The 10,104-nt window shown below is 41.4% G+C and overlaps 1 protein-coding gene across 1 annotated transcript in view; it reads left to right on the forward strand.

The window, feature by feature from the left end:
* LRRK2 (leucine rich repeat kinase 2) overlaps positions 1-10,104 on the forward strand; it is a 140,077-nt gene that overhangs the window by 36,587 nt on the left and 93,386 nt on the right. The window contains exon 14 of the mRNA XM_003793534.1: positions 2,981-3,093. Coding sequence (XP_003793582.1) covers positions 2,981-3,093 — 113 coding nt within the window. The remainder of the gene's footprint in view (positions 1-2,980; positions 3,094-10,104) is intronic.

Below are 10,104 nucleotides of genomic sequence, written 5' to 3' on the forward strand. Positions count from 1 at the left end.
GCCAAAAAAAAAAAAAAAAACAAAAAGATAGAGCTTTCTTTAGTCATTTTAAAAATAAAAAAACTTGAACAAAAGTAGCTATTCAATCAATATTTAAAAAAAATTGAAACATGGCCACATCCATAGTTGTCAGCCAACTTTTGAGGCATCATTTAATAGATGTAATTTTGGTGGAAAGTATCATTGCTAGTTTTATTGACTTTTGTTTATAGATTGCAATAAATAAATGCCCCCCCAACCCCTTTTGATTATCCTTGAAGGCGACAGCCTTATTCTTTTGAGGGTGGATTTGAGTTTCAAATATAAAAAAATGGAGATTCAGAAATCAAATCTGTTAGTTAATAAAATAATATTCTTTTAGTCCAAAAATAAATTTTGAATATAGTACTTTTGTTTATTGTTATTAAGTTGGCCCTGAAACCACACTGTAGGTCTGTAATCCTTTAGATGTATTTTGAGTGCCCTTGAAAATAATTAACTTTATGAGTATGATTTATGTATGAAAATACATATTAGCGTTTGATAACATCTCAGTATACAAGTACATCTCTCGGGTCGGTAGAGGTTTAACCATCTACTCTACTGTATGCTACCATCCCATGTTACCAGACCATACAACACCTCACCAATGTTGTACCTTATCCTATGGTATTCTGCTGTGCTACACTGTGTCATTCTAGACCAGGTGTCCTCAAACTATGGCCCGTGGGCTACATGTGGGCTGTTGAGGACATTTATCTGGCCTGCTGGGTGTTTTTGCTGCCACTGCCTGTCCTGCTTAGCAGGCGACTTGTCCCTGGGCCTGCAGTCCGGCCCTCCAGTGGTCTGAGGGACAGTGAACTGGCCCCCTGTTTAAAAAGTTTGATAACCCCTGTTCTAGACCAATGAATAACTATGGAGTCAGTACCCCTGTGGTTTCAAGGTTGACTATGATTCCAGTTGAGGTTCTTATAAGTTATCTAGATATGCATGTACTCATTTATTAACTAGGTCATATTCAGATTTCCTTAATAATAAAGCTGTACTTCACAGCAAATTTATATAGTTCAGTATCTGATTGAGGACAGAATACTGCAACTAGTGTTACGTCTCTTAAGTTTCTTTCAATTTTATACTATCCTCTTTCTCTTCCATTTTATAAGAACAACTTATTGAAGAGATTGCACTGGTTGCTTTAGTAAAATAATAATAAAGACTTATTTTAATAAAATATCGTTTGACTTGCTCTTTCTTAACTTAGCTCCAGAGGAAATAACGTCAAATGATTTAAGAAGAGACACTGCAAACAGGAAAGTCTATAGAGGAGAGTGATTAGAAATATAAAACCACGTAATTAAAAGTAGTAAGAGAAACTGAGATTGCTGAGGATATGAAACTCTGTTGAAATCTACTCGTTTGTAACTAGCAACAACAATAATAAAAAATATGGCAGACCTAAAAGGTATCAGGTGTTATTTGAAGTGCTTTATATACACTCTTTTAATTCTCACAGCAACCCATAAGGCAAATATTCCTTTTTAATTTGACATAGACAACAAAATCGAGGCATAGAAGTGTGGAGACTTTTAAGGTCCTATCTTACATAGCAAAGGCAGATTTTCAAGCTATACAGACTGGCTGACTTCAGAGTAGGCACTTTTAAATACACATTTTTGCAACAGTGTGAATTGAATGACTGTTGTGTTGGAAGTACTAAACTTGGAATTCTTGAGATCTGGAGCCCATGAGTTATGGATACTACTCACAAAAATGTTTATGGCCCACACAATCCGAAGGATCATCATGTAGAAAGGAAACCTTATCCGTTTTGAATAATAGGGCCTCAAGTGAAAGAACAAAGATCGGAGGTTAAATTTACAGGAATGCTCATTTATATAAGGAAGATGTTTAATCAGACCCATTATAAATGGCGGGTGTTTCCTACTCAGGAGGGCTGCTTTCAGTAGGCAACCTCAGAAGTTAATGTGCTCTCCGTCACTGAAAATGACACACAGAGCGTGTACAGGTATAGGAATGTCAGAAGCTGTTTGAATAAATTTAAACTAAAGACTGAAAGTCCCAGGAGGGTGGGACTCCAGCCTGCCTTAATCACTCCGGTATTCATAGCATGTAGCAAAATCCCTGGCATGTAATTGGCATTCAGACTTTTGTTAAGTAAATAAAAAGCTATATATAATATATGCGGCCAGTGTATAGTTTGTGTTAATACATATTATTAAAAGGATTGATTGATAAAATAAGTGATTGTTTATTAATAATTATTTTTCCAGTCTCAGATTTGGGGAAAATCATAATAATTTTACCTATTATCTTCTAAAACCAATTTTCTTGATTTCTAGTGTTTTCAATGGTTTGGGGATGTTTCAGCTACAATGTAGCTTAATAAGGAGTGTGTTTTCATTACTGATACCATTATGTAGCCTTCAGAAGACTGCTAAAAAATGTGTTCTCTACTGTCATAACACTGAAATTCAAATCTTGTTTTTTTCCCACTATTATTCAGCTGCTCTTTTGTGCTTACATTTCATAGCTGACCTTTGGATGTTTTAGTCCAAATAGCCATGAGCTTTTCTCCGCTGTCCATTGTTGCCTGAAAAATCTTCCAGCATCTTAAAGCACAGCCTAGGTGTACGAGAGGTGGTTTGCTACAGAACATTCCTCTACCTTCGGAACTGTTTGCTACTTTAAATTCAACAAATGTTCATATATATTATATTTATTTATATTTATATATGTAGTATTTATTTATATTAGTAAATACTAATAAATACATATAGCACATATTTATATTCAGTACTGAACTATTTGTGTTAATTCCTTATAACTAGGAGTTGTTTTTCAACAAGAAAATAACATACGAGAAAAACCACAGACCTGAGTATTTTGGGCTCAATGTTTATCATTTCTAACAAAGTGACCACCTTCAGCTTTCAAATTTATGAGGAAAGCATTTATTTCTTTATTTTGTTTTTGCATGTAGGCATGCCGGAAGAATCCAGAGAGGATACTGAATCTCAGCGTAAGCTCACTATGGTTAGAAAACAGTGTTTCAGGAATGATATTCACAAACTGGTCCTAGCGGCTTTGAACAGGGTGAGTTGAATACCAGGGTGAGTTCTCTGCCTTTATACTGTTCATTAGACTATTAAATTTGGGCACCTAGCAGGGCCTGAGTTTTTCGTCTTCTGCTTACTATGGTAGTAGAAAGTCAGGTTGTTAGAAAGCTATCAGATGAAAAATGGGGCCGTGGGAGGTGAAGAGTTAGGTACTAAGCTCAGTCCAGCTAATTGTACTATCGATTCCAGACTTCAGCAAGATTCCTTTGATTGCTAGTAACAGAAATCCAGGCTTGTTCACTCAATCAGAACGAAAAGCAAGGAGCCAGCCGGGCTGCTGAATTTCACCGGCAATGTCCTCTCTGCAGGGCTTGTTTTGCTTTTCTGGTCCCAGGGTAAAATGTCCGGCCTGTGAAGACACCCCAGGCCTAACAGTGAAGTAGTCTACGATTTCTGTGCTGGTTTTCATGCTCTCCTCAGAGATAACCTCTGGTCTTTGCTTCCTGATGTTAGGCCTTAAAACAGACCTACATTATTACATCATAATAAAAGTATCAGTAAATCATACTAAGGATGAAAAAAGGAGCAGAGGGGAATTACATTTATATTGTAATTTATATTTATATTTGTAATTACATTTATATTGCAAAAGGTATGATGGAATTAATATAGTTTGGAAACTTAACATAAGATGAATTGGTCTTTATTAAAAGGTAGAAAGATGTAGGCACTTTGGAGGAGGTGGCCATGAGGAGGCGTGGAGCTTACTGGGCTGCTACCACAGGGGGGTCACCACTGGGCTGCACAGCCCACAGGGGTGGGCTGGGCAGGAGGCTGGTGTCTGCATCTGCCCCTCTGGCCTGAGGCCACCCACAGTGAACTCTGGTGCCACCCTCCCTGGCTCCATGTTCTGTGGACCACCTCAAAGCCACTCACCCTCTGGGCCCCACTTTTCTGAGCACCCCTTGCAGACCCGTAGGGTCATGTGGGTGGGCCCCTGCTATCTCCCGGAGGGCAGGTAGGGGGATGGAGGGCTTGGGCAGGAACTGCTTCTCTCCAAAAGCATCTTGAGTCACGTGGGCTGAGAAAGTGGAACAGGCTGTGGAAAGAGGAGAGGGCCACAGCTGGAAGGCACTGGTGACCCCAGGCAGGACCTGGCAATGCCAAACGTTTTCCAAAGAGCTTGTACCAGTCCATGGTCCCCTGGCAAAATGTTGATTGGCTAACACCTGCTGGAGAGGCCGTCCTGGTGGCAAATAGAGGTGGCTGTCTAGCCATGGCCTAGGAGGACAGGAATCCTGCCAGCAGCCCTGAGTGAGCTGGGCTCTGGGCCCTGCAGCTCTGGTTGAACCCTCAGATAACACTACAGCCTGGACACGTCCACGAGAGACCTGAAACATAGGCGACCAACTGCAATTCTCCCAGGGTCCCGACCCACAGGAGCCCAGGTCCTAATGCCTGTTATTTTCAGGTTAAATTTAGCCTCTGTTTCCATGCTTTGTGGAGAAGAGGCCTTTGTGAAGGCAACATCCAATGGGCAGCTGGTTCCCTGCTTCTCTGAGTCCACCTGTGCCCTCCCACCTGGGCAGTCAGTGACCCACATTGTCAGTCTCTGTAATCAACTCACATCAGCGGTGGCCTGAGCGCCTGTCTTCAGCAAATGCAGGCACTGAAGAGACCTGGCTCTGAGGAGAACCTGAAAGGAAAGTCTTTTCTCCCCTGGGCTCTCTTTTTGGTGATTGTTTTTGCCAGGAGTGGAGGCAGCCCCTCTGAGAAGGCGCTGATCATCATCACCACAGAGCCCACCGTCACCGCGACGGACCTGGGTGTGTGGGGCTCACGGGCTCCCCCGGGCTCACTGTGGTTCCCCCTCAGCTTCTGCAGCCTCTCTCTCAACAACCCATCCCGTCCCTGTTGGAGGGTGACCCAGCACAAGAGGCAGTGCCCATGCCATCATCTACGTTTACTGGATGCAGTGAAATATTTGTTCCTTGCTGTTTATATCGGCACAAACCCTGCTGTCCAACTGGCCAGTTTCCTCTTGAGCATGCGTTTGTGGGTCTGATGTGGTTTGGGGTTTGGTCAGCCTGGAAAATGTGGCGGTTTCATTTGCTGAATCTGTGAAGAGCTCTTTCCCCATTTTCACTGTGATCATGTCTCTGGTGATATTGGGGAAGCACACAGGTGAGGGGTCCTCCTGGACTGCACCCTCCCCCCACCCCCAGCTTTATTTCGCCCTTCCTCCTCCTGCATGTGCCCTGCCCGCGATGCTTGCTGGCCAGAGCAGGTCTGTGCTGGAGGGCCGCTCAGAGCAGCCACCTTCAGAGCCTTTACTCTCTCCCAAAATGTTTTCTTAGCAGTCATGGTCGCCTCATTTTGTCACGTAAGTGGATGTTTCGTGGAGTGTGCTGCAGCCTGAGGTGTTCTGGTGTTTACACATCCCCACCTAGGTGGGGAGCCAGGCAGGTCCCAGACAGATACATAACATGCAAGATGACAGTCGGGTGCCAATCACTGCTCCAAGGAGGATTAGGGGCTGTCTTTAGGGGGTGCCATGGGAGGCGGCAGTGGCAGCCTGTCCTGGGCAGCCTGTCCCCACTTCCCTGCCTCACTTTCCAGCTCCCATGCTTTGTGCTACTCTGCTGGCACCTGCTTCTCCATCCTTCCCCAGGTTCAGCAAATTGGATTTATTGACAAAACTCCAGCCTTTTAATGATGTGCAGACCATTTCCAGTTACATGTTGGCCCCCTGCCCCCATTTTTCTTAGCAGCATTTTAAAAAACTACATGTCTGATATTCTTACATGAAGATAAGCAAAGTGCAGAGGAATGCATAAGATGCATAATGTTTTATCTAAGAGGGCTACTGATAGAGATGCAGTTTTGGTATTTGCTTCTACTAAAAAATGAAAACAAATCTTAAATCTAAGTCATGCCGACCTAAGGGGCCAGAACTGAAGGTCAGTTTCTCCCATATGTGCCTTTGGGAACTGCGCAGATTTTTCAGGTGATTATAAAACAAAATCTAATCAAAATCTAAAAAGTCGGGTCCAAAAATCATAAGGGGAACAAAACAAATGAACCTTATTGCATATCAAGCTGGTAGCTTAGCCACACATCAAGGAATTATTTCAAGTGGCTGTGAACCTCATCATTTGGTGTCTAACCCTGGACAAGCTAGATGCAAACCAACTCTCTTTGTGAGAACAATTAAAAAAATCTTGATAAAGTTTAGCAAGAGGAAATCTGTGGGAGGCACTGGAGAACAGCCAAGCTGCTGGTACTTATGGGACCAAGTTTTCAAGTCCAGGGTGACGCAGAGACGTGGCCCTCTGTGTGGTGCCACCTCCCTAGATTCTTGTGCTAACTATTGAGCGGTGGGTGAGAATCTGAGCAGAGCAATCTCTCTGGGTTGGAGCCACATGGACTGGCACAGCCCTGGCCACCCAGACTTCCAGCTGGGGTTCTGAGTCTGGATGAAGGTGTCCTACCCCCCAGCTGCACACTAGGACAAAAACAAGTCTCCTCTGGAGGATGAAGTGGCATTCATGGCTTCCAGTTCTCTCTGTAGTTTTTATACACATTGTCCATTATTCAACAAAAATCTCCAAGCAAACCAGAGGTAAGAACAAGCGATGGAAAACCGAGAGGGTGGTTATTGGGTCTCCTTGGCCACCCGTGTGTGGGGAGTGCTCCATTGCCTGGACTCACAAAGTTCATTGGTGGCTTCCTGAGGAACTTTAGTTGATTCTCTGAACAGCATCCCCTGTGACAAGGGAAGATGCCAACGTCTCGTGAGGTCAACATGAGCTCATCTGATGACTGTGATTTTGTTTCATTTTGCTAAACATGGAAGGTTCATCTCCTCATTACTTTGAATGTCAAAATAAATTACATGCTATATCTAAAATTACATAGGCACAAAATGATGCCTGATATGCTACATCCAAAATAAAAGTGAAAGCAGGGAAAAAAAATAGAAAAATAGATATAAAGATGCAAAGAATGATTAGGGTGAATGTATTCATGAAAGGGAGAAAATAATGCAATTATTTGATAGAAATGATTCCTTGTGATTTGATGCGCTTTGATAAGTGTCATCAATTAATTAGAGTAGCCTCCAGGGAATCTCCTTGAAAAATTTCAAAGGAACTTTGGAATGTAATTGTCTCTGATATGTTTGATTCGTGTGGACTCAAACTTTAATATGATTCTTGAGGATAGCCAGATTATCTACTATAATGAGTTAAACTTAATTGAAGAGATATTTGTTTTAAAAAAGTATATAGATGGAACTAGTTAGGCATTGTGAAGACAAGAAGAAAATGCTCTGTGCCCATCACTCCTGGATCTTATAATCTGGGAAGGGGAATAACAAGCATGCATCAAACAGTTGTTCTGCTGTAGCACTTAGGAGCTGTGCCAGCTTTGTGAACAGGGAGGAGGAAACAGTTAATTTTATTCTTGATAAGTGCTGCCAGAGAAGCAAGCAGTACCAGGAAAGCCTTATAGACAACTCTGATTCTAGTTAGCTGACCGTCTCGAGTATTACCGAAGGAGTCGGCAGTCAAGGCAGCCAGTAGTAAATACTGTGACGTGGAGACATCACCCTGATCCCTTTAGTTACCTTCTTTTGGTAGAAGTAATTGAGAATTACATTTTGTTCTCCCATGCCAACACCTGAGTAATGACACACAGGACCTCAGTCAACAGTGACTGTGCTGGGGAGGTGAGGAGCTAAGGTCATGGGGAAACAGAAAACAATATTTTATTGTTGCATGAGAGTCCCCTAATCCCTCACCATGGATGAGGAAGAAATGCTGTGAAAGATCAGCGTGATTACTTTAGCTCTAAAATTCTGTGATTGTGCGTCTCACTCTGAATAATGGTTACAAGGCATCAGTGGGTTCAGGTTCAAATACTGCTGACGTAATGAGATAATTACCATGGAAAAGAAGTCTAAACTTGGAAAGCAGAATTCCAAACTGGGTAGAACTTTAGATTCAACTGGGACTTACAAAGCAGAGACAAGGGAAAGTATTTTATTTAAAAAGAATTCATGATTGATTACATAAAATTCCAGTGAAATTCAAGCTGAAGTTAAAATCTCTCTCTGGAACACTGATGTTCCATTTACGCCTCATCCTTTTAGCTTCTCCACAGATGAAAACTTTGTCATTTGTTCCAGAGAGATCTATCTGTTGTGTATTGTTACTGGAGAGCAAAGTAGAAAATAGACTCTTGACATTTTGGCTGCGTCGGCATTTCGTGTGTGGTGACCCTCTTGTTCTCTTTAGTCAAGGAGCCCAATCTTCTGATGAAATGGACACACATCTCAGAGCCTGTGGGCTTCATAAAAACCTTGACTCTAAATGTACTCAGTTTAAATATTGATGATACTTAGTTCAGCTTGAAATTATTTCTAGTCAAAGAAAGAGCTAATTGGCAAGAACAGCAACAATGACAACAACAAAAAGAAATTATGTATGAGTAAAATTTAAAAAGGTTTGTAGACCGCATTGCAGAAAACTATGGAAGTTCACTTGAAGTACACAGAGGAAGCGAACACATGAAAAGAAAGACCTTTTGGGTGGTGCCTGTGGCTCAAAGGAGTAGGGTGATGGCCCCATATACCGGAGGTAGGGCGGGTTCAAACCCAGCCCCAGCCAAAAACTGAAAAAAAAAAAAAAAAAGAGAGAGAGAGAGAGAGAGCTTTTTTGATAAAGGACTAATTAAAAAAAATGAAAATATGAAAATTATATTTATGAAACTTTAGTAAGAATAGCAATGGTATTTTCCAGAACTAGGTAAGCCAGTATAAAATTTGTATGAAAAATTAATATGCATGAATCATCCGGAGATCGTAAAAAAGAGCGATATTCATGTGACCTCATTCCAACAGAGAGTCAAATATATTATAAAATTTTAGTAATTAAAATGGTGTTGTGCTGGCCCCTGGATGAGATGAATCCATGCCCCGTAATGATGGCTCAGGAAATAGACTCATGAAAATGTGCAGTAATACAATATTCCCTGATCAGTGGGGAAAAAATAGATTACTCAATAACTTCTGTTGGAACAACTAACTCTCCAGGCATTTGGGGAAAGCAAAGGAAGCTGAATATTTGTCTCCTTTTGCCAAAACATATTACAGATGGGTGAGATTTAAAGGTAAAAAATGAAATTGGCGTTATGTACATATGAAAAGATTCAGGAATAATCATTATTAATGTAAATTATAAAGAAAAACCTTGTTGGAAGGAAATTTGGTGTCTTTCAAAGTTAAAATGAATGTGTTTTTCGATGAGAAATTCCAATCTGAGAACTTACAGATCTCCTTGCATCTGTACACAGAGATTTTTTAGACAAGGATGTTCACTGTGGCATTATTTGAACTAAGAGAAATGTGGCAACAAATTAAATCCTACGTGGTAATCATAAGTGATAGCTGCCAAATATTTTGGCTTCTCTAGCTTCTGGTGATTCTGGAACAGTATTTAGGGGTTAGGTGGAAGGCTGTGACTAGTTTTGGCCAACGGGTTGTAAGTGGAGGTCAGAGCTGGTGGGGGTCCTTCAGAACACTCTCTCAGGAGCCACACCCACCCTGCAGTGTTTGAGGTAGGAGCTGCTCCATCAGCAGAGGTCCCTCCCAACCCATAACACAGATGTAACATGAGCAAGAATTAACCTGTTCTTCTTTCAGCCCCCTGAGGGCACTAACAGGCAGAGGTCCCTCCCAACCCATAACACAGATGTAACATGAGCAAGAATTGAACCTGTTCTTCTTTCAGCCTATGACACTTTGAGATTTTGACTTCTCTTATTCTGCCCTGACAATGTGGAACCGTTGATAGAGACCAATCAAATGAATCTTACAACTTCCAAATTATGTAATTCTGTGTAGGGGTTAAGAAACAATGAGACTGTATTCCTAATGTGCTGCTAAGGAAAAAAATCTCGAATTTTCCATAAATATGAATATATCCACCAGGTAGCCATTCTTTCCTTTGTGTATGTTAACACATTATCCATACTTTTTTTTTTTTTT

The sequence above is a fragment of the Otolemur garnettii genome, unplaced genomic scaffold (assembly GCF_000181295.1).
Source record: "Otolemur garnettii isolate 467f Iridium unplaced genomic scaffold, OtoGar3 scaffold00070, whole genome shotgun sequence".
Taxonomy (NCBI): Eukaryota; Metazoa; Chordata; class Mammalia; order Primates; family Galagidae; genus Otolemur; species Otolemur garnettii.